At 46.1% G+C, this 24,829-nt stretch overlaps 1 protein-coding gene across 3 annotated transcripts; it reads right to left on the reverse strand.

The window, feature by feature from the left end:
• Positions 1-1,120: 1,120 nt before the first annotated feature.
• RD3 (RD3 regulator of GUCY2D) lies at positions 1,121-23,158 on the reverse strand. 3 transcript variants are annotated; one of them, XM_048296806.1, is made up of 3 exons: positions 23,090-23,158; positions 12,357-12,669; positions 1,121-5,188 (listed from the first exon to the last, which is right to left on the reverse strand). In XM_048296806.1, the coding sequence occupies exons 2-3, from the start codon at positions 12,650-12,652 to the stop codon at positions 4,891-4,893; spliced, it is 594 nt and encodes a 197-aa protein (XP_048152763.1). In that variant the 5' UTR covers positions 12,653-12,669; positions 23,090-23,158; the 3' UTR covers positions 1,121-4,890. The 3 variants fall into 3 exon arrangements, with proteins under 3 accessions (XP_048152763.1, XP_048152762.1, XP_048152761.1); XM_048296805.1 differs by lacking the exon at positions 23,090-23,158 and adding an exon at positions 22,729-22,985; XM_048296804.1 differs by lacking the exon at positions 23,090-23,158 and adding an exon at positions 22,407-22,722.
• Positions 23,159-24,829: the final 1,671 nt, after the last annotated feature.

A 24,829-nucleotide genomic window follows, 5' to 3' on the forward strand; every position in this document is an offset into this window, starting at 1 on the left:
AAGCCAGTTTGAGACATGGCTTGTCTGACCATGCAAAGGGAACAAGAGGTCCCTTGTGCCAACAGCTCATACATGGACAGCAGTACCAGGGAGAGGCAGGCACTGAAATTATGATGTCTCTGCCTGGCACAAGTGGGTGGAACTGAGGGAGGCCTAATAGCCCTTCCTCTATTGCAGGGCACAGCCAGAAAGGCTGTGACTGATGCAGTCCAGTTCTTCTCAGAATGCTTTTGGGCAAAACCACAGTAGCATGTCCTACAGCAGGGAGGTGTAGCAGAACACAGGAGTATCAGAGTGGCCATCCAGTCAAACTATCTGTAGTTTTCCTTCTGGAAGAGGCCTATAGCAATATCTGGGGGAAGTAGTGTAACAATACAGATTTGCTTGTCCACAGCTTCTGGCAAGCAATAGCTTAAGCCCTGTGCTATAGGCTGCATCTAGAACACTGTGGTTTAGTAATCCCCAGTACTCACACAGTCCCCTTTTGGAACCACTCATCTATCTGATGTGCAGAATGTGCTAAGCAGTGGAATTCATGCTTTAGTAATACTTCATGTGGGGAAAAAATGGTTCCCTTTTGTTAAACATATGTATGCTTTGTATATACGGTGCTTAGCACAGGGAGCCCTGAGCCATCTGGGGCCATCTGCTGATATTAGAGTGTTCCAGTACACAGGATCAGGTATGGAATCAGCAGAGTGACTCAAAAGTATCTGGAGACAAAACATCCATTTTGTCTCTCATATCATCTCATTTTGTGGTAATACTGGTTAATGTAAGACGTGCTTGGAAGCACATTGATGAAGACTTCCATTCAACGTTGTGTCTGCAGACCATGTAGCTTCAGAGAATTTCAGACCTTTGCAATTGCTTAATCCTGGTTATTTATCACCTTATATCTTGAGATCTGATGGTAGAGGTAGCAAGATAGAAGGTGGGCAGTTGCATTTGTAGCCTGTAGAGAGAGGATGTTTTTGTTTAGATCAAGTGCCTTTACCATTCTTGCCTTCCTTCTTTGATACATACGCAGTAGGGCAGTGGAACAGCTGTTGTGTTTGGCTAGATATGGAAAGATTATATTTCAGGAGATCTTTAATTAAAGACAACAAGTACAAATAAATTGGTTTATATTCCACAGCTTTGCTTTAATTCTCCAAGGTTCTGTGATGAAATGTATAAACAGTGCAGTGTCAGCAGACAGGTATTTCCCTCAGAGGTTACTCCAATTCCCCATGGCATGACAGCTGCCTGAACTCTATGCTGATGTGGGTGAGGAACCTCAGCTCCTGCCTGCACATCCTTTCTGGCTGACACAGCTTGTGGCCAGGCTCATCTCTAGAAGCCACAGGAGCAGGGCTGCACAGCCTCCCTCAGGTGAGTAGTGCTTCTAAGGAGTGCTAACCCCTGGAAGCTGAGCAGTGCAGCTGAGCTGCTACCATTGCTTATTAGAAGGTGTAGCAAGTGTAGGACTGCTTTTTCCTGGGTGTGACAATGTCCTTTGGACAGCACAGCACTGTCAGCAATGGGGCAACAGCGATGCTCTGAGCTGGTACCAAAATCCTTGCTCAGTTCTGAGAGAGTGTTTGAGGATTTAGAATGATTCTTGTTCGGTTCGCTTCTGTTTGTTAGCGATGATGTGCTGCTAGTAAATGTTTTATTCTCCTTAAAGAATTAAGACACAGGACTAGGTCTCAACAGGTGCTAAAAACAGATCAGAGTCTCATCAAGGCCATGTAGAAAAGGGGGTTTTTGTTTGTTTTTCTACACCAGCAAGTAGTGCAGCCCAGAAGGAGCAGAGCTATAGAGTCAGACAGTTGCCTGTGAGGACCTGATCTTCATATTACACAGGTTTCATGAGAGTTTACTTCAGACCACCCTTAGTCCAGATTTGTGGTCTTTGAGCCACTTGGCAGTGGATCATTTGGGTTGGCTTTAGCCAGAAGCAATCTGGTTTGCCTGCTGTGTCTGCCCAGTGCCACGGACCATAGCACAGTAGGTGGGGACAGTCAGGAGTTTCATGCTCCTCATTTGAACTGACGCTAATTTAGCCACAGCAAATGTGGAATTAGGACAAGGCAAACATGAGTGGGTAGTTGTTGCTGCATGCTGTGACCAAAGATCATTTAAGGTTCAGTCTACAGCATTTCTAAGAAAAACGAGCACCACAAGCAGTGCAGCAGTCATGCATCCTGATCACCTCCCAGCTCTGCTTCAGTACCTGCTGCTGCACGCACAATGCAGGAGCTCGCAGTCAGTCTCCAAGCAGCTGGCTACAGGCAAACATGGTACTACTTCTACTCCTGTAAGAGTAGATAGCATGGAGTAAGAATAGGACTCTCATAGCTTGGTATCTGAATATCCCTCTATCATCCGATCCTGCTGCGAGCCCAGTGTAACCTGCAGAAATGGTGGAGGGAGAGTGATACTGTTTAAGAGTTTGGATTACTTTTTATTGTGGAATTAGAAATGATAGGTAAGTTGAGGCAAAACAGCTGTCACCAGCACTGCCACAGCCTGGCCTCCATGACATGCAGGGCTTTGACCAAAGGTCAGATCTGTCTCCTTTGCTGGCTGATGCACGAGAATGGTGTCTGCCAGCTGGAAGTTGTTAATGAAGGACACAGCACAATCACAGGCTGCTGTGATAATGTGAACGCTCTTCAGTGATTTCCTTGGCTTTCTGCATTGCTGAAGAGAAGTTACTTACTGCTGATTCTCCTTAAGAAAGAGTGAGCTGACACTACTGACACTGTACTGTAACAAAGAGCTTTGTGGCAGTGTGTCAGAATGTCCCGTGTCTCCCAGCAGTCCATCAAACATCGCATCGACACAGTCAATACTGAAGGTGTCAAACAGAACGTAAGTGCAAATAAAATGAATACAGAGCTGCAGCATGAAATTCATGAACTCGTCTCAGCCTTCAGTACCATACAGTGGCTTGCAAATAAAAAAATAAAAAAAATATGGCTGACTCTTTTCCAAACAAGAATTTTTTCTGCAAATTGTGGTGATCCCTTGCTAGAGGTCCTACATCTTCTAGGCAGCTAAGGCTATGCTGAGTATGCCAAGCCTTTGTTTTTACTTCATATATGCAATCACATTACTTCACAAGGACGTATGGCTGAAAAACACTAAGCTGATTGTCAGAAGGCTTTAAACTCTCTCTCATGGACCTACAGTTGAAATAGCCTGTCCCAAACTGGATGCTGTATTTGGAAGCCCTTTTTGGTTAAAAGTGAGCTGCTTTCTGTCCCTAGGAGGGTTGCTGGCCGCAATGTTTACCAAGGGATAGAAACTGCAGCCTGGTGCTAGTTAGAAAGCCTTGTCTTCAATCTTACGTAGCCCAGAGGGGAGAGAGGAAGAGCCAGAATCCCACAGTCTCAGAGAGCTCTTAGGGGGTTTGATCTTGATCTTTTTTTAATGCTGCCTTCCTCAATCTCTGGAAGAAACTGCACATTTCTAGTCTAGGATAGATTTCATGTACTGGAATTCTTCCCAGAGCTGGCACAGCTTCAAAGGGTTTTAATCTTGGCTGTAGAACCCACATGCTGTTGCAAAGATCCCCAGGGAAAAATAGCTGGAAACGGACAAAAGAACAACAAAGCCACAGGGTCCTCCAGGAGGCTATACCCCACTGAGATGATTCCCCAAAAGCCAGTCATACAGGCAAATCCCCCTCTTCGTTCCCTATCTTCCATTGGTCACCACAAAGCATCCTAGCGCTTGGGTTCTCTACAGGACACTTGACTTTCACAGCGTGCCCTACTGTTCCCTTTGCTGGTGAGAGCTCTCCCTACAGATGCTGAGGTAGGGCCTTAGTAGCTTTTCCTTAGTGGCATTTTCCTGTCTCTCCAAGGTCTCACAGAGCCCTCATTTGCCAGAGCCCTTCAGTCACTCAGAGCAGCAAAAAGTTCAGATGATCTCAGCTGTTGCCACTGTAGAGAGAGTCCTGGAGATGAATGCTGAGTGCCTTCACCCTTCCCTTTACATGGATACTCTACTTCAGCACTCTTTCAGACTTGGCCATAAACATTAATTTCAGCCCACTGATTTATTTCTGGGGTGTGGGGTGGAGCACCTACCTCAGCAACACGGAGCACTGAGGCCCCAGAACAGCACTTGACGCAGCACTGGGGTATCCACCTGTGTATCTACACAGCAGGTTGATAAATTTCTATCTACTCTGCAGGTGCAAGGTTCAGGGGGTTCTGCCTACACAAAAGAGAAAATACCCAGGAAACCTGAACATGCATAAACTGGTTGTTGTGGAACATGATTGGTCTTTAATGTCAAAAAGCTTGGATCTGTTTCTACTCAGGTTGGATTGTGAACTGTCAGCAAAAAAGCGGATCAAGAGCAGTGCTGAGGTTACCTGTGAAGTTTGTCGTAGCACTGAGGAAGGCTATTAGTTGGGAAAGGAAGTTCAGTTCCAAATCAGATACCAGCTTTAACTCACAAGCCTGATCCTGCAAGCCTCACTCATTTAAGTGGCTGTCTTGCTTTCAGCAAGATTGGTCCAGCCAGCAGGTCTCAGTAGCTAGAGCCAAAAGTTTTTATAGATAACTACATCCAGGCTGGAGGGGAAAGGGAGAAGACAGACATAGCAAAACTAATTCATTTTCCACAAGAAAGCAGTAATAAAAATGAGATAGTAAGTGAGCCTTGCCCTTAAGGTTACTGAATAGCTACTGAGTTAAAGGGAAGGCCACCATGTTTGGTAATAAATGGCGTCACAGACTGCAGGCATCAGCAGCGGTTACTATGGACACAGCTTCCAAGACAGAGACAGGCAGGAAGAGGGAGATGGAAAAGAGAAGAAACAGAAGAGTTAAAAAAGGGTTAACTGGGATTTTGAAAGATCAGTGTCTAAAAACCTTATTCAGTATAGAGTCAGAAATCCTTGGTGTTCCGAAATTCTGGCATGCTCCAAACCCTCCTGTTGGGCTGGGTGCCCCGTTCCACATCCTCAGAGATGGTCTTGATGTCACTGATGAATGGGGAAATCCTGGACCGAGATTTAAATGTTGTTAAGGAGAGGCTGGTTCTGTTCTTTGTGTTCCATTGCCTTGCAAGCTTCTTGGCCTCTTCCTCCTCTTTGATCTTCTCAGCAGCTTCCTGCAGGACGGAGCGGAAGAGCTGGGATACTTCCTGCGCTTCTGGTTCGTACTCAGCAACGACTTGCCGGAACCTGGAAGCACAGTCAAGGCACAGCTTTGATTAAAAACATCAAATTGCAGATTGCTGCCAAATCACTCTGCTAGGCTTGGAACTTGCACTTTCCTGCTAAATGGGACTCCCTGGACTGAAGGGAACAACAACAAGGAGGGGCCATGAAAATATGTCCAAAGTCTCTAAAATCACAAGCAAGCCAGGGAATGTAAGGAAGCAATGAATCACTGTTTCTTATAAGCGCAAGAAATAATAGGGAGAACCAAACAAAGCTAGAAGGCAAGTTTGAAACAGAAGGAAGTGCTCTTTTCACACAACACCTGTTAAACCAGAACTCAGTGCTATCAATAGCTTAAGAAACAAAATTATTGGACAAGTTTGTGGAAAATGTCCCCATCACTGCTGATTAAACATGATTGTCCAAATGCACATCCTTGCTCAAGACAGTCCCTGAACTGCAGCTTACCAGAAGCTCAGGGTAGACCAGGAAAAGCCCCACTAGACTACCTGTTTCCAGTTCTTGTTCCCCATAGCATTACCCAATAGCCTCTAGACAAAGGAAAATCCAGTCACTTTCAGTGAAGTGGTGTTTCATCTTCCTATGGATTTCTGTAAGGTAATGGACTGGCTCAGCTGAAAACATCTTGGTTGGCAGCACGATGCTGTATCTCTGAATTATTTCAATGCCTTCTCAGCAGAGAGCTCAAAATGGAGTTTGTTGACATTTTTTAAGCTATCTTAATACACCAAGGAAGTGAAGAATCACCAGTGTTTATTTTGCAAGTGAGGAAGACAAGATGCAGGGCAGAATAATTTTCTTGAAACCAGAATGGGCCACTGGCTGGACAATGAAGAGAACATGTCATCCTGACACCTTGCTGGGTGAATTGTCCCCATCCTGGAGAGTGTGGGATCCACTTTCAAGGCTCACACACTGGTCACGTAGATATTCTGACTGTTCTATAATAGTATGTATTTGTGACAGATGGTAATATGGCTACTCTTCTAATAAATAATCAGTTCTTAACATGAAAATTATACTTGCAAGCAGACACAGAGTTAAACTAGTACTTCACTAAAATCCAGGTATTTGTAGTTCAGGGAAGCTAAAATGTAGAAGGTAAGCATTTTGGTATTTTTCTCCAACAGAATTTAACAAGGATGGACAACGGTAGGACTGTATTTAAATAAGCCTAATACAGCAGAAGCTGATAGAATAAGATATTGTCTCTTTGGTTTTTGATAAGCCCTAGGAATATAAGAAGGAGTTTAACACATATGGAATTGCATTACTTAATAGTGTGCCAAAGGATACCCAAGATTATAAGGACAGAAAGGAAACCAAAGAGAAACCAGAAAGACTTTTTGTATATGTATATATTTTGACTCTGACTATGGAGGCCTGAAATTGGACACACATCTTGACATCCTGCTGTATCCCAGGTGTTTCTCTCCCAGCAAGTACTGGCAGCTATGTGTACAGTTGTGGAGTCACAGGTGTTGCTTGCTGTCAGCAACAGGGAACTTGCTGTCAGCAGAAGCACCAGTCCCTCCCAGTGTCAAGCCAGAGCAGCTTGATACAAAACCTTCCAAAGTCACCAAAATGTTCCTTAACTGTTTCAGTAGCTTTGGATTAATTCTTAATCTTCCTCCTCCACCCCCTCACCAAAAACATCTAAACTTTGAACGTTTGGGTGCAAAAAGCCTCTGAGGTGTTGTAGTTCGTGCTGGTATTTACTGACACAGTGATGCTGAACTGAATTGTGCAGAGCCTGGAATAGCAAGAGACTATCTCTTGCTGAGGGTTAGCAGACAACAGCAGGAACAGGGATTTGCTGCACATTGCAAACTTCCTTTCTGCCTTCTGAGGAGGCACTTCTGTCGCCTTATCAAAGAGCCCAAAATACAGTTTTCACAATAAATGAATTTTTCCCTTGATCCTATTTGAAGCATAGACAGGTGAGTCCATAGAAACCCAAGTCTTCATAACAGGGAAGGGAAAGCAGCTTCAAAGGATTTCTTTTTGCAGAGGTGAACTAAAATGAGTCGTTCTGTTATTTTATCTCTGTGTGTGTTTTAAAGAGAAGCACTGTCATATTATATATATTTATGTATATCAATACATCCTCCTCTTTTGTATTGGCAACTGTGCACCCAAAAGGCCGCATCACTGCCTCCACTTTCAGAGGTTGTGTGTCATACTGCTGGGTTGTGGCTCCAGAGCAGGCAGCAGCACGTACCAGGCTATTACTGGGCCAGTGCCTGGCTCTGGGAACAAGAGGGGAAATGGATGATATGACAGCAAATATACCCCCTGAGCAGAGAGCTCTAATGCTAATACCCTGTGTTGCTGATAATGCTGCCAACCAATCCAGCTGAAATAGTTTTCTGAAATCAAGGTAACTTTCCACCTTCACAGCTATCTGCCTGCTCTCTTCTTAGCTTAGTTTTGTGAACTCTGCTGTTAAGATTTACCTCTAACTTTTCAGGATCAACACCAAAACTACTTTATATGGATTTGAGCAGGTCTAAGAAACAAAGGGAAAGCGATCCAAAAAACTGTGCCAGTCACACAATGAAAAGCCACCCTCATTCTGATGGAGAAGGGAAAGGGGACGCTTTTCTCTCCCCTAGCAGGATGAACTAACTTCACCCCTTTATTAGTGCCCACCTAACTTCAGTACCAGCACGTTTGTGTAAGGGACAGCTCATGTAGGAAGTCCAAAAGGTGTTCACACCACAAATATTTCTCAACACAAAAGATGGACAGGTTATCTGGGCTGAGATCCAGCTAAACCAATCTGTGTATCAGAAAAAGACAATGTTTTTGCTGCAGCCACCTACACGTAACCAAAGCCATCTTCCCCAGATATCAGTGAACACCAGTTGATGTGCTGGATGATCTGGCAGTCTGCTCTCTGCACAGAACATCCAGTATATAAAAACAGAAAACCACTGGAATCAAGGAATACGGGTTTTTATCTTGGGAAACAAACTCCACACCAAGCTGCTCGGTGGAGTTAAGAACACAAAATTGCACAAGGCTCACCTTCTAGCACAGGTTAACACCCTGACGCTTTTGCACGGGATAGTTTCAAACTAGGCAACTGCACAACCATGTCTAGAAACGCTTCAACAGGGTTTCCTTACTCATCATAAAAGCAAACCTATCTATCTTACTCGTGGCTCAAGCTGTGCAACCGTGGTAGCTATCCTGGAACACATCGTGCAAGTCGTGCAGTCTGAGACGTGACTGCCAACAAAACTCACCTTGAACCAGCACAGAAGCCTGGGGAGGATGCATGGGCACACACAGGGATGAGCACATTCCCCAGTCCAGGCAGTGTTTTAATCACAGTTCAAACAAATTTGTCCTTTAAATTGTGACCCTCCCATTGCTTTATAGGCCTGTTAGATTTTAAGAATCCGGCCATGCTTGGCTCATGCTGGCATTGCTTTTTAAGGCGCTGTCACCTGCCTGTGTTATTCTGTAGGTCCCCTGTACAGTAGGTTCCCTAAGCACACCCTGAACTTTAAAGACCTGGTAAATCCAATGGAAGTCCTTGGACTTAAACAATGTGCTTATAGTTCAGGGTATTCCTGAGTGCCCGTCTGAACAGGGAGCTCTAAGTAGATTTAGTCATTCAGGGAAAACATGGGGTTGCTTAGTGCTAATAATTAGCTGCTGACTCCTGAATCTATATTTTAAGGAGTAATTCTGCTTGTAGGGTAAAGCTATGAACAGCTTTGCTAGAGAAGGCTCCTTGACTCCCAGAGAGTTACAGCATTCACACTAATTGCAACATTCAGGTCACACCACCTCAAACTTAAGCTTGTAATTGTAAATAAATCCATTTCTGATTTTAGTAATTTGTCTTACATTCAAGCTAACTAGCAAGGCCACTTCAGCTATATGCAATCCTTAGAAAATTACAGTCATTAACCTGTGATCTTGATAACAATTCAGATCACCAAAATTCAGGTTTACATTTCCATACTAGGGGTTTTTTGGTTTCCCTCTGGGCAGAGGAGGATAGAAACCAACTGTTTCGCTTTTGCTGAAACTGAAAGAAATTAAAGAGACTTTAACTAGCTCTGACTAGGGCTAAAGCTCTGAGTAAAGATGGAAAAAATCTAGCATTTTTTATTGGCAACCTACTATTCTGCTTGTTCAGTTTAACCATGGCAGTTAGGTACTACAGGCCTCACCAAAATCACTGTCATTTCCTTCAGCTGGCTCCAGGATTTAATTTTAAATAGTCAGCCATCTCTAACCCAGTAACCTAAAGCTAAGTTACTCCTGAGTGCAATAGCTTTATTTGCATGAGGTGAATCAGTGTCTCCAGATATCTGAGCTATTTGCAGTGTACTTGAATCCTTCCAGAATTCCAAGAGAATCAAAGAGAAGTTTCTATTGACCCAAAATACAAAATAGGCAATCTGGATCTGAAAAAAAACCCCTTTCATCTGTGAAGTGCTCTTTTCCAGCCTCCTCCACATCTAAAGAAACAAATTTAGAGAAACTTTGCCTCTCAGTAGATGAGCCTGTAGCCACAGAAAAGGACAATTTGGATAATCATTTAGACCTTTAGAGAATGAAGTGACATCTCTGACAACTCATATAAAAATGTTTTGTTCTGGCTTTGACTCTGAACTCAGAGTCTCACAGAGAAGGAGACCTTGCATGACACAAACAAAACAAACTCTGCAGTCTTGCAAGATGCCTGCTACTTGTGTTATTTAAGAATTACATGCTTGTTGAGTGCAAAAAGGACTTCAGAAAGGACCTCAGCTGTTCAAATGCCTAAAATGGAAGGGAGAGGATCAAGCTTACTATTTCAGTCAGAACCAAGGACTTTGGTATGGTACATGCTCTGCATTTGAATTTCCCAATGCAAGCTTTTTTTTTGGTGGAAGATTTTTCTAAAAGCTGCTACATATTAGGAAGTCACAGAGTACTCGAGAGGAAACATCAGCGCTGCAATGATCTTGATCTTGTTACTAAAGTACTTCACTGGAAATGTGGAGGTTTCATTGCATTCCTGTTATACTCATCTTGAGGAATTTCAGGGTAGTTACTAAAATCTCCATCTTATCTCACTTTCCAAGAAGAGAATTTATCCAATTTTGGCTTTCAGTTAAATTGCATGCTCTTTCTTTCTTCCTCCTGTGTGTTTTCACCTCCTAACATGGCAAGCCCCATTCTTTTTCTTTGTTTCCTCGTCAGCAATGAAAATTCCATGGAATCACAAAGCTCTCAGTTAGAAGGTAGAAAAGAAGAGAGGTCAACTCTTAACATTTCCAACACAAAATGAAAGAGTTATTGAATAAAACTAGGACATATTAGTTTAAGACAAGCAAAACACAGTTTTTTATGACACAGTTGTTAAGTTCAGGAGTGGAACTCTGCCACAGGGTGCCAAAATGTTAAAAATTTACATGTGTTCAAAACAAGAGAAGCCTCCACGACCTAAACAACTGAAAGGAAAAGCCACATCAGCCAATTATGGACAGAAGGTCCACTTGTGGCTCCAAGAGTCTCCCAGTTACAAGGCACAGTAAGTTGGATGCTATATTTGAGGTGGTGTAGTTGTCCCTACTGTTGGATTTGCTTCCTTGTCCTTTGCTCTTCTCCTTACCCTGGTGCCACTGGCCACTCTGTCACATACAGACCAACATCAGATCAGCCAGACCTTTGACCTAATCCAGTTCCACCATTTTTGTGGCTGTGATAGTCCCTCCTCAATCACAGAATTGAACCAACAAGGTTATGAAATCCTCATTTTTTTTTTAGTGTGGCCCTGCTAACCATGCAAGCTCTGTAAAACACGCCACTTCTTGAATCATAGTGTAATACAATTTATGACAGCACCCTACAACAGCAATTTGTAAGAGGAGTTTTAAGAGGATGGTTTCAGCCTTTTTCAATCATGCCCACACAGAGTCCACCAACGTTGCTGAGTACATTTATCTACTGCTGGCAGTATGCTGAATCCTGAACAACAGTGAACAACCATTACAAGCTGCACTGAAATCACACATCTTGCATGATCTGTCTCAATTCCAAAAAAAAAAAAGCAGAGCAGCAAGCAAGTTGTATATGGCTCAGCTTTACTTTCCTGAAGAGGATGAACCTCGGGGCCTCCCAGCTCCAGCAACCAAAGCCTGCTGTCATGGAAATAACCTGTTTGCTAGACAGGCCTTGCTCAGTGGCCCTGGGGATGGTAAAGATCGCTCTGAATCCCAAGGGTTTGAAGTAGCTTGTTTACAACATAGCTTGGAGTTATGCAAATACAAGGCAGGTGCTGTTCCCTGCAAATTTTCACTGGAGAGGTCTTGGTCACTGAATGATCCCAAATCTCTACATCTGCCACCATGGCAACCTTTGCAAGAGCCAAGGCTCTGTGCCAGGTTGCTTCCAAGGCTCAGTCCCAGGGAAGATGGGGGCTAGAGAGGTAATTTTGGCATTGTTTCCTGGCTACATCCACTGTAAAAGAGAGGACCAGCTGTTTCCAACCCTTTTACAGTTGCAGTTCAGGAGTCGTAGATTCGTTTGTTCAAGGGAAAACAGGTGCCAGCATATGCAGTGAGGGCTGAGGGCCCTCTTGCATATCTCCTGCAAGGACTGTCTTCAAGTTTAAATCGAGGAATGAGGGCTCCAGTGTGAGGGGGGAAACACCAAAGGAGGTTGTTCAGAGTCTGTGGAATCTCCACTCTCAGAGATATTCAACAATGGACAGGACAAGGCCCTAAGCAACCTGATCTAATTTTGAAGGTGGCCCTACTCCAAGTAGGAGGTAGAAGTACATACCTCTAGAGGTCCCTTTAAACTTCAGTTTCTCTAAGATTCTAAAGTCTGAAGCAAAAAAAAGCCATCACAATACTGAGATGGTAACTGTTCATCAGGCGAGGTAAAGCTGCTCTGGCTACTTGGGAGCATAAAAGCACTCAAGCCAATGTCAGAGGGAAATGGCATTTAGTAATTTCTTGAAGGAAATGATGTCGTGTTAAACTGACTTAAAACATGAGATTTCCCTCTTTCACAAAGACACTGTCCCAACCTGACTTACAATACAGGATGCCAAGTTTTGGTTCTCTTGGTCCTAGCAGCTCTCCCTCTGTCCCCTCACATCTAAAAGAGGAAAGGGGGAAAGGAAAGGTCTGTACCATCCCATCTTTTACCGTACCTGAGTATGACAGGCCCACAGTAGGAAGGATGTATTTTGGTGCACATATCCTCCAGCTGCAGCCGTTCTCCAGGGCTGATGTCATAGCTCTGCTTTGGGTAGCTGACCAGCCAGCCGTAGTCCACCCCGGTCTTCATCTTGCGGTATTCGTTCTCCCGCTCTCGCTGCTGCTTCTCTGCATGCTTGATCTGCCAGCTCAGCTCCATCATGAGCGTTTCAACCACCATTTCTGTGGGGTTCCTCTGGGAAATGCGGTTTGGGGGCTCATTCCACCTGAACCAGGATGCCAATGACATAATGCTGTGTGTCTTCTCTGGGAGCAGGTTGAGGGTAGAGAGGGAGAGAAAAGAACAATGGCATCATGAATACACCTCAGCTGAGATCATTCTTCCCCCCACACCCCTCCAGTCTGTTGTTAAAATTGCTACTGGATAACCACTTGGAAATTATTGGTGCTGGGCACCTTGAGAAATCTCACTCATAGCAGCCAACTTGCTCAGAGGATGAGACAAAGGGTGAAGAGGCACTATCTCCCTTAACTTCCACTCACCATGTAATTAAAATGAGTCACAGTCCTCACACCTTAAGTCAGGTTACAAGGATACCTTGCTCCCTCCAGGCTAGGCTGGGGAAGCATTCTCCTGCCCACACACAGGGCTCGGGCTCGCAGGGCTGAACCCTCATTGGAGGGCACAACCTTGCAGCAACCCTACCTGTAAAAACCTCAGTGCACGGAGTCAAACGACTGCTGGGAGCTACATTCTAGCCAGGAGATCCTTAGGGAGGAGGCAGGGTAAGTGACCTGGTGCGGTGGGTTGAAGCTGGTGCCCACCAAAGCTCTGTATCACTCCCTTCCCCAGTAGGACAGGAGAGAGAAAATGTTTTGAAAGGCTCATAGTTTGAGATAAGGACAGAGAGAGATTACTCAGCAATTACTGTCAGGGGCAAAACAGACTCGACTTGGGTATATCAGTTTATTACTAATCAAATCACAGTTCGATAATGAGAAATAAAACCAAATCTTAAAACACCTTCCCCCCACTCCTTTCTTCTTCTTGGGCTCTGCTTTACTTCCAAATTCTCTACCTCCTCCCACCTGGCAGCACAGGGGGTTGGGGAATGGGGTTGTGGTCAGTTCCTCACATGTTGTCTCTGCACTCCTTCTTCCTCAAGGGGAGGACTCCTCACATCCTTCCTCTGCTCCAGTGTGGGGTCCCTCCCACGGGAGACACCCCTCCATGAATTTCTCCAGTGTGAGTCCTTCCATGGGCTGCAGTTCTTCATGAACTGCTCCAGCCGGGGTCTCTCACAAGGGGCGCAGTCCTTCAGGAACAGGCTGCTCCAGAGGGGGTTCCCCGTGGTGTCACAAGTCCTGCCAGCAAACTGGCTCCAGCATGGGCTTCTCTCTCCATGTGGCCACAGGTCCTACCAGGAGCCAGCTCTGACATTGGCTTCCTACTGTGGAGTCACAGCCTCTTTTGGGCATCCAGCTGCTCTGGCATGGGATTCCACATGGGCTGCAGGTGGATCTCTTCATGCCTCTGAACCTCCATGGGCTGCAGGAACACAGCTGCCTCACCACAGCCTTCACCATGGGCTGCAGGGAGATCTCTGCTCCAGTGCCTGGAGCACCTCCTCCCCCTCCTTCTGCCCTGACCTTGGGGTATTTAGAGCTGTTGCTTTCCCATATTCTCACTCCTGTCTCACAGATGCTGTTGCTCTGTTTCTTTGCCCCTTCTTAAATCTGTTATCCCAGAGGTGCTACCACCTGGACTGATGGGCTCAGCCTTGGCCAGCTGTGGGTCCATGTTGGGGCCATCTGGCATTGCCTTTGGTGGACATGGGGGGAGCTTCTGGCAGCTTCTCACAGGAGCCACTGCTGTAGCCCCCCATCACTACCAAAACCTTGCCACACAAACCAAATACACCTGGGTAGGTTTGCTGCCGCTGTAACATCAGCAGCAGAGCTCGCCCCTGTCTGGGCAGCACTCACAGGAGCATGAGCCATGAGGCCAGGCAGAGCTTTAACCATTATTTCGCAAACATGCTGCTACTGCAGAGGCTACAGCACCTTTTAGAAGCTGAAGTCTGACCATGAACTTTGCTGCAGGAGCACTCCTTCAGCACCACCACCAGTGCCAAGGGAGCTGCGGCTGCTCTGAGAGGGAAGCAGAAGCACACCTAGGTTTAAACTGTTGTTACTTCTAGGTGAGATGTTTCTCCTGCTGGGGAGTTACCCAGCACTGAGAAGACAGAACAAATCACATCAGTTGGCTCAGAAAAAGATGGAATTAACTCCCCACCCAGCCAATCCGTTCATGTTGTCCCTTCAGGAGGACAATGCATGGAACAAAGTTATTACCTATTGTACTTGTATTTAAACAAAATGGAATCCAAAACAGGCACTAGGGAGCTGAACAGGAGCAAAACAGCATCTGTTTCTTCACACAGTGCACTTACGTGCCTTGTTGCTCCCTTCCATCAGCCCCTGGGGAGAAGTGGTGGCACAAATAATGATTGCAGCTGGGATTACAGAAAGGCTGCTCCTGGCAGCAGCCCAATCAGGACATGGCGTCAAAAGTTAACATGAGGGCAAGTGATTAAAGAGTCTGATTCTGCAGGGCCTGAGCAAATCCTCACTATTGGGACACAGACAGACACAAAATGGAGAAAAATATGCTTTTGATTTAAGCTTCCACATTGGGGTCTAGGGCCTTTAGTGAAAATAAAAATCACCACAAGTTCATAACTACACAGTACTCCCACTAGAGCTGAGAGCCATGAGCTCCCAGACTCCCTAGACGAGAAATGATCAATAGGATTCTGCCATGACTGCGAGGAAAAGATGCTTCCATGCATCATTCACTTGTCATAAAGTAGCCTGTTCTCTTTCAAAAATGTTCATACTATGTAAATACACCACACCATTAAAGGAAAATGCTCCAAAAACCTGGATAATCTGTACAGTGTCCCATGTTTGAAATTATTTCAGGCTCTAATGCTTAGGCTTTTCTAGAATCAGGAAGTTTTCCAAACTCCATCAAAGGACTAGTTTCTCTAGTCCTGTATCCTACCTCTCCCAGCAAGCAATACCAGTTTCTTCAGAAGACAGACATAAAAGGGCTGAAAACTTCCACAGGTCACAGATGCAGCTACCTCAGAGTGTCAGGCCGCAGGTACTCTCCCGAGACTGTATAAACAGGCACACCTTGGCTGGTTTACAGTGCTTGTAAGGAGAGATCGCTGGAGTGACTGCTGGTGCCCTTGAGCATCAGCTGTGATCATCCTTGTGACAGCACTCGCAGTCAGCAGCTGCTGCAAGTAATCCTGCTCCTGTCTCATCTCTGTGCTCTGGAGGAGGAGGAGCAGCCAGTCCTTCCATTTGTGGTTATCGCCAGGGTGACTCCAGCTAACAGCTCCCACACCACCACGCACAGCTCCAGCGTCTGCCGCTGGCTAACTCGTCCCAGACACAGGAACAAACTCAGGCTGGAACTGATGTGCTGACAGCTTCAAGTCCGTGATCCTGCCACTCCAACGTGTACCTGGCTCTTGCTACATGGTGGCCTCCACTCACTGTTACACATTATTAAGGATGAAGACCTTTTCCTTGGTCTGATCACCCCTTGTGTAACAAAAGTGAGGAGCATAACACACCACGAGCTGTTGTAAATAAAGTCTCCTATTTCTTTTCAGCTTCTGTGATGACAGTAATTTTTGTAAGCTGTTCCAGGTACCTGACCAAATAAGGTATCATTATTATTTCCATTTGTGCCTTTATCTGATGAAGGTGAACATGCCCTTCTGTATTTTAATTCTGGCTATGACCTGGTCTCACATTGATTTAACTCTGCTGACTTCAGTGGCATCGGGGTAAATCAGTATAAAGCATTTCAGTTGTGGAGCTGAGGAATACCCTTCCAGCTATTCCTAGCTCACCAGCTGTTTCATTAGAAGAGGAGCAAGAAGGGAATTTAGTAGTCACACTGGGAAAGCAAACAAGGAGACTTGGGTTTTGCATGATCCTGGGCTGTTCTTACTGCCATTATGGTTTTTAGTTCCACAGATCTCCCTCAAAGCAAGGCATTCTGCACAAGAACCATTGCACTAGCCCTAGTATTACAGAGAATAAACAGAAGAATATTTTGGATACCTTGTCTGCTGATACCAATGCCTGCTAAACCTGAGGCTTGCCCAGTCCCAGAGCTTTCAGAAAGCTCTGGTAACAGGCAGATTTGCTTTTGGTATGGGAATGTGGATACTGCTGACCCCAAATGGGACTTCCACTTGACTGCCATAAAAAAATCTGCTTCCACAGTGAAGCCTATAAAGGAAGGCAAGCACCTCACCTGCAGCTGAAATAGCCTGTTCTCAAATGAAGGAAAATCCCATGCAAGCGTTTCAGGCACACTGGCAGCTTGTGCTGGCTGTTCCTAAGGGAGCCTTGTTTGTATGAGATTGTTTCCTTCCCCATCTCTCATCCATCATCTCCTCCTTTTGAGAGCTGGCAATTGGCCATCTCTATTTAGCAGGCTCAACAAGCCACCACTCTTGCCACTACTGCTCTTTGCAGCCTGCAGAAGATACTGTGGGCTCCATTAATTGTGGCTGCTGGTTTTAATTTAAAGTTCACAGGCAGGCTAATCATTAACTGACTCAAAATAGCTTTTCCATGTGGAAAAACTCAAAAGGACTATTGGCAAGATGTGGACAACTAAAGAAAGGCAAAAGTTACAGCCTGACCTTCTTATTAGGGCAAAGGACAAATTTACACTTCGCAAGCATTCACATTAAAATGATTTTTAAGAAGAGACATTGTCCCAGCTGAATACACATTTCTGTTGCACAATTTGTCCATTTTCTAATTCCTTGTAAGAGGCTGTCCTGGGAGCTGACACAATCCAGTTGATGAACTACTCTGGTGTTATTCAAGCAAAATTTCCGAGGGGTTTATGGAAGTTCCACTCTGGAAACAGATCTGGGTTTCAAGACTTTGGTATCATTGGCCCTAGACCTTTGTGTAGAAGACAAGCCTTCCCCTCACACTGTTGGTTGTAAGTCTGACCACATAAAACCTCACAGAGTTTTAAGCACACATTTACCTCAGCTATGCTAAAGTCTGGAATACCTTTCCTTCTCTCTCTCTCTCTCACACACACACACTCTCTCTCTGAGGGGTTGCTTCAAATTTTAGCAATTGCTAGTAAGTCCATCTGAGAGTTTTTCATGTAAATGTTTCCTGTTATTCTGCCTTTCTTCAGAACTCATTTTTGTTCTCTACGCTGTCAGCAATTCCTGCATTTTTCTCCTCATGTACTTTACAGCTTTCTCCATTCTTTTCTCAGGGCATGTTCTGAACAATCTCACCTCATCTTCCATGTTTTTACCTTCTTCCATGTTTGCCCAAGTAATTTCCCTTTCTTGCTCCAAAGAGTGCACCAAAGAATCATCAGAAATATCAACCTTCATGTGCCTTATCTGTTTTTTCACCTTCTTCAAACAGGATTTCAGCCCTTCCTGGCCCTTTCACCAGCAAAGGGAGTATGTTTCCTTGGCCTGCTCTCTGGCTGGTCTTTGGCCAACTGGAGGCTGTTCATGCAACCTGACAGCCACAGTCTCCTCCAGGCTCTTGCAGGCTGGATCACCACTTGCTAAGACTTGTTACAGCAGGGCTGCTTTCTGGTAAACCATGAGTCAATCAGCAGGGCCTGTTTATGAACTTCTGAGAATAAAAAATTCCTTTCCATTGATCTTTCTGCTGGTTCTCATCTTGTAATGCCCTCCAGGAGGGGAGAGAAGTATGCAGAGAGGGGGAAATGTGCATTTTGAAAAAAATGAGAGTAGAATAGGACTCCATAAAGGTATGTCCTAGGTTTGACAAGTCTCCTGTGATTTGCCTTTGCCTTTGCAGTCCAGGAGTGCTGCTGACAATCCTGTGGGACTCTCGAGAGCCTTAGGGGTGTGGTAATTGTGTAGGAGCAGAAGGAGAAGCTTTAAAGGGGTTAGGTGATAGGAGCCTAATCCATAATCCAGTGATGTCAACAGAAGGGTTGTCACTCAGCTGTAGATAGATTTCCAGGAAATCCACCATCATGCAAAGCATGCCAACAAACTGGGCTGAGCAGCTGGGAAATGCCTTCCCTGCCTTCTTGTGGGTGGTAGTTCCTCACAGCTACAGTCAGAGAGCAGAATTTGCTCATGCAAGATACCCACTTAGCCTTTTTCCACACATGCCAGATCACAAGGTCACAAACAAGGAAATTTATGTCTAAAATAAGTGGCTCAAATCTGCCAGTTGTCCCCATAACTATACTTTTTAAGAGACACATATTCACGGGGAAAAGAGATAATGTGAAAGTGCAGAACATATTGAACATCATTTTAAATTATTTACCTCTTTAGTAAAGTTTGGATTATGTTGTCCAGGAAAGTCCAGTGTCCTTCAGATAGCAAAGGGTATCTAGTATCTGTCTGGACTGGAACTCACAGGTAGATTAAAATTGGTTTGGCTACACCCATCTCTGAATTCCGTGCTAACTGATGCAATGTTTAACCAGCTGCTCAGGCAGAAATTGTGGTCATGGCTATGCTGCTGGCTCTATCTGCATGAAGTAGCATTAAGTAGCAACAGCATCAAAGATGAACCTCAAAATCTATTTCTCTTGTGATGAAGATATTTTAATTTTGTTCCAAAGAATCTTAGCAAGTTCTAATTAAGAAACTGCTGCCAACACCTTCTCAATTTTATTTATATAGTCTACCATAGCTTTGTAAAAGAATCCCTGTTCCCTGTTCTCCACCACTTTCTGGTTTGTTCAGCCTGGAGAAGAGGAAGCTGAGAGGAGACCTCACTGCAGTCTACACCTTCCTCGCAAGGAGAAGCAGAGGGGCAGGCAGTGACCTCTTCCCTGTGGCGCCCAGTGACAGGACCCAAGGCAGTGGCCTGAAGCTGTGTCAGGGCGGGTTTAGGCTGGATATTAAAGAAAGGTTTTTCACCCAGAAGGTGCTCGGGCGCTGGAACAGGCTCCCCAGGGAGGTGGTCACAGCACCAGGCAGCCTGACAGAGCTCAGGGAGCGTTTGGACAATGCTCTCAGGCACATGGTGTGACTCCTGGGGATGTCCTGTGCAGGTACAGGAGCTAGACTTCAATGATCCTTGTGGGTCCCTTCCAACTCAGGATATTCTATGATTTTTTTTTTTTTTTTTTAAGTTACTTGCCATTATTCTCTCCATAGAGAGAGTTTTACCTTACCAGGACCCAAAGAACCCTAATTCCTATCTGTCTGGAATCTCCTTTCTTGTTCAGTAACATGGAAGGCCAAGGTGTTTACAGATACTTGCCATGTGATTGTAATCTCAGTGGAAATTATTATAACCTCAGCCTGAGATGCTACGAGGTAATTAATGCTGAAAAAGCAGTAGGTAGAGCTTTTCAATCAAGAAATTTAAAAGCAATGCAAATACCATGATATTAACACAGCAGCATTCTTCATTCTGACCTGCAGAATAAAGAGAGAGAACTTTGGAGGACATTCAGAGGTCTGCTTATAGACCACAACAGAGAATCTGTGTTTTGCTTTATAAGCACACCGATTCCCCTGTTGTGATGGACACAAGCTATTCCTGGACTAAAAAAATTGAATATCACAGTGGTTAAAATGTGTCCAGGTACATGACCCTGTTACAAGTAGCAAGGAGCTTTGAATAACAGAAGCGCAGGGGATGAAGCGAATGCTTTAAATGCAACCTTATTGTCAAGTCTTCGTGGTTGCAGGTGTTTAAGGACAGCCAAAAGCCCCTCACAGCAGTGTCCAGGAGGGAGCCAGCTGCGACAGGGCACGGTGGCACCCAGCAGGCCCTTGCCTGCCAGGCAGTGCCCGTCTGTCCCCGGCAGGGCTGTGCTCACGCTCCGACCCGCCTGCCCCGGGCTGGCAGCTCCCGCTGCTGCCCGGCTCTGCCCCCGCCTGACAAGCGCTCCCAAAAACGTGTGAGAGCCGTGCTGCTGTTCAGCATGCAGCCCCATCTCCGTGATCGCTGCTCTCCAGCAGGCCTGGCATGCACTGTCAGCGGTACAGAAATGGACCGGCTCTTTGTCTGCTGCCATTGCCACGGAGGCTTGGGAGTCACTCAAGCCTTCAGTGAACATGGTGAGAAAAGGTAGCTGATCTAACAGGTACGGCTTCATGATCTACAGCAAAGCTGCACTAGTGTAAAACAGATTTGCCTCGTTGAAATAAATCAGACTTCTGTTGATTAACTCCAGAAGAAAATCCGGTCTGCAGATCTTAAAGAAAGAGTGAAGGAAGGGTCCAATAACTTGGAGCTCTCCTAATGCCTGGGACTCTCTACAGAAGACAATCTTTGTGTTATCTGCAGAAGCAAAAGGGTGGGTTCTACTCAAGTCTGCTCATGGAGCAGAGCGGTATTTAACAGTTTATCTACTTACCAAAGCAAATGAGTTCCCTTTGTTGAAAAAACAGGAGTATTTTCACGCCAAATTCTCACTCATGCTTGAAATAATGTTTCTAGTAGCAACCATAAAAGCACTGTCATACAACTTACACTAAGCCGTTACCTAAACCTACAAAAGACGGGATGTTAAAGCACACTGAATGGCTCTGTTTGCCTGACTTGTTATTAAAAGTCCTATATATTGCTCAGATCTTGCCACAGTGGATCAAACACACCTTCAGTTCTATATCTTGCTTTGATATCTGTAGACTACAAAGCCAGGTTTCTAATCAGGACAGAGGGATGTAAAGTATTCTTCACCATTCATTCAGCTGTGTAAATGAGAGTTCAGAAGGTAGCGCAGACCCATAGCTTTTCTGTTATTAAAATTATTCAAACCACCAGAAAAAAGTATTCTGCAATAAAGCTGTAATAGCATCTGATGGAAGGCTCCAATACAAAAGGATTTCAGAATTAAAACTCTGAGAGACCCCCAGCTCATCCTTCTCTATTCTACTAATAACTACACAGTGTTATTAAAGGGGCAGCAATGTCACAGATTGGAGTTTCTAATACTGTCATCCACTGCAGATACTCATATCTATAGAATTATATAAAGAGATTGAAACTCTGGCTCAAAGGCATGTTCCACCTGTCATCAGGGGATGAAATTTTTTTATTCATATATTGTGGCGAAGACCAGACTAAGTGCTGTGAAAATGGGCAGGTGAGATGTGCATTCTCCTTCCAGGCTGAGGACTGATTCTTCTGTGAAAGCAGGAGTAACTCATTGCATCGTAAGGTGAGAATGCATTTCAACAGACACCTGTACATTTCTGTTCAGGACTGAGCCTTAGTTACAGTATCTACCAGAAAAAATATTGACCGAAGATCCCCGAAGTCTCACTCTGCCTCGACTCACTGCAGAACTACTCCTATAGCGAGAGTTTTCTCTGTACTGCAGAATACTAGGACCAGAGTTAAAGTTTGATCATTGTCACAGGAGCTATTTAAAAATACACTTTGTTTTGAAATTAGCAGCCAAAGGAAGAATGCTAAATTCACAGTTTGAAAACTTAAGCCTGTCTCTGCCGAGATCGCACACAGCATTGGCAGCACCTGGCAGAGCTCTGGGAAAGCTCATGCTTTCCACCCTGCAGTAGCTGCGTGTCCCACCTGCGGGCATGGAGAGAGCAGTCACTGTGAGCAGCGAACAGCGCTGTCCTGACACAGGTTTTAATTAATGTATCAGCATTAGGAGATGTACAGTGTGCTCTATCCTTAGTCACACTGCCATAACTCCAAAGTTGTCTGACTGACCTTACTGGTACCTCACCGGGGTTAATAAACACTGGACTTCTGTGCTGCAGAGACACTTAGTAGGGCAGGTGTCTAACCAGAGAGATTTTTTAAGTGGCATAAGCATAAGGCAGCATAAACCATGCTTTCCTCCTCGACTGCCTGTCCTTACGTAACCAGTAACCCAGCGCTTATCCATGATCCAGGCAGCCGTTCCCGAGCCCAGCCTGGGAGAGCTGTCAGAGTGTCCCGGTCCCCTTCCCTTCCCTTCGGTTCCCTGCCCACCCATCCCGCCTCACCTTTGGCACCAGCGCTCCCGCTGCTTGTGCGGACAGACGGACCCAGGGCGAGCCGAGAGGGTACCAGGAGGAGGACGTGGCTTGAAGTTAAGCCCTCTAAACTGGCACAGCAGGCTTAAACCCACACTGGGGTACGGATTAGCCCTGGTGACGAGATATAACAGCTGAGTTTACGGCAGTGCTTTGGAGCGATTAGGGCTTGGGCCAGTACCTCCACAGACACGGCCTCCCGGCAAAGAGCCGGCACCTCTCGGCTCAGACAGATTTCGGCACCTGTTTAAAAGTCCCTCCAAAACACGAAAACTTTGTGGGGTTTTCTAACCTGCAGCTGAGCCGGCCCTTTGAAGAAAATGCAGGTACTTGAGGGCACTGGGGCTTTCTGAAGGCGGCACGGCGGGGTTCGCTCCCGTCGCCCCCGGCCGTGCCTCCCCCGGCTCGGTGCTCGGGGCTGTCCCGGCGCTGTCCCGGCGGAGGCGGCCGCACCCCGCGCCCTGCCGGGAGCCGCTCGGGCCGGGCGATGGGGAGCGGGGACACTCCAGCCCCGGGCTCTTCGCCGCGAAGTCAGCGGTCCCCTCCGCTGGACACCACCTCCGCCCCGCCGGGCAGCCCGCCCGCCGCCGCCGGCAGGGTCCCCAGCTCCTCCTCCTCCTCCTCCTCCTCCTCCTCCTCCTCCTCCTCCTCACCGCGGTGCCCGCTCCCGTCCCGCCGCCGGCGCCCAGCCGGGGCAGCGCCTCTCGCCGCCGCCTCTCCGCCGAAGTTGAGCGGAGCCGCCGCTCCGCAGCCGCCGCCCCCCGCGCCCCGCCCGCGCCGCCGTTCCCATGGTGACCACGGGAAGCCCGTTCGGTCCAGGGGCGTGAGCTCCGCCCGGGCATCCCACCGGCACCGGTACCGGCACGGCGTCAGGCCCCCGCGGGGACTCGCTGCTGTAGATTGAATTTGCACCGACAAACAACGGCGCAGAAACTGGATCTATTCATTCATTCCTCGCCAAGTCCTTTGGGAACAGAACAGAACAGTCTTCAGCCACAGAAGCCACAGGGGTTTCGCTGGGTTTGGAGGGGTGAAGGAGGATGAGGGGTCGGCACGGGAGCTGAAAGGGCATGGGGGAGGAGAAGAGGAGGAAGGTTTTTACAATTAGGGAGGTGAAACACTGGCCCAGGTTGCCCAGTGAGGAGGTGGATGTCCCATCCCTGAAAACATTCAAGGGCAGGTTGGACAGTGCTTTGAGCAGCCTGACCTACCTGAAGATGTCCCTGCTCATTGCAGGGGGGCTGAACTAGATGGTCCCAGTCATGCACGGCCAGAATGTCCTCTGTGAGCCCACAGTTCCTCACCCAGCCTCTTCCCACAGTGCAAAAACGCACAAAACCATCCCCAGTGTCATTGGCCAAACCCCCACCAAATTCAAGGAGAGCCAGGCTGTGCCAGGGGGTTGCAGAGCTACAGCCTTGGGGAAGGGGAGCACATGGACAGGTGAGAACACTCAAGGACACGTGCAACCTAAGCAGGTGTGTGAAGTCAATCGTGTCCCCACTGAAAATCTTTCATAAATTATGGCCCAAGTTGTGACATCTCGGTGTTTATGCAGCACTCATACAGCCAGGGGACAGTGGTGTTTCAGACCATGGATGTGTGTGCAGCACACACATAAACCAAAACAGCCCAGCTAAAAATTTACAGATTAAAGGATGCCCAGTGCATTCTAAATTAAAATGTATGAGGCTGGGGGGCTTTAAAGTTTCGTTTATTATTAGATCAAAAAACACAGCTGGACTAACAAAGAGATTAGAAGCATTTTTCTGCTCTAATTATCTGTGGAGGACTACTCATCTGTCCTGAGCTTCAATGCCAGCCCAGTTTGTAGCATTCTGGGTATGCTCTGCTCTAAGTGGAATTGCTGAGTTTAAGTAAAAAGTCATTTTACACCAGTAAAGACCATTATATTTTCATACATTAAAACCTATTTCAAAACTCAACAGCTCTGACTAATGCAGAACAAAAACCCCCTTGAAAATGCTTAGTTTTCAGGTATATTTTCCACCAGGTTATATTTTCAATGCAGTGAATTCCTGGAAGTTCTTGCCATGAACCAGAAGCACTGGTGACTAGGGAGTATCTTTGGGAACGTTTTTTGCAGATATATAAGCCTCACAACTGAAAAATCATTCATCTCTCCCATACCTTATTTAGCAGTTGAAACCAAGGATTCTTTTACTGTTGTACTGACATGACTTACCAGATCAGTCAGCACTCAGATCATCAGTTGCTGGGTAGCAGGGATGGAGGGAAGATTTATTCAGTGGTACATTTCCCAGGACATGCCATGACAATCAAGTTTCACCACATTGCAATTTGTAGTGCATTTGAAGAGTGTGTAGTGTAGTCCACGTGGGCCTGCTATTTCCCACCTGAGCACACTGCTA

Source organism: Corvus hawaiiensis, chromosome 3 (genome assembly GCF_020740725.1).
Source record: "Corvus hawaiiensis isolate bCorHaw1 chromosome 3, bCorHaw1.pri.cur, whole genome shotgun sequence".
Lineage (NCBI taxonomy): Eukaryota > Metazoa > Chordata > Aves > Passeriformes > Corvidae > Corvus > Corvus hawaiiensis.

What these genes read in the sequence shown, in the direction of transcription:
- RD3 (XM_048296806.1), bottom strand. Translation starts at nt 12,652, where the DNA reads ATGTCATTGGCATCCTGGTTCAGGTGGAATGAGCCCCCAAACCGCATT. An exon ending in TGTGGGCCTGTCATACTCAG is followed by an intron (nt 5,189 to 12,356) that starts GTACGGTAAAAG and finishes CTGTGCTTCCAG; the next exon opens with GTTCCGGCAAGTCGTTGCTG.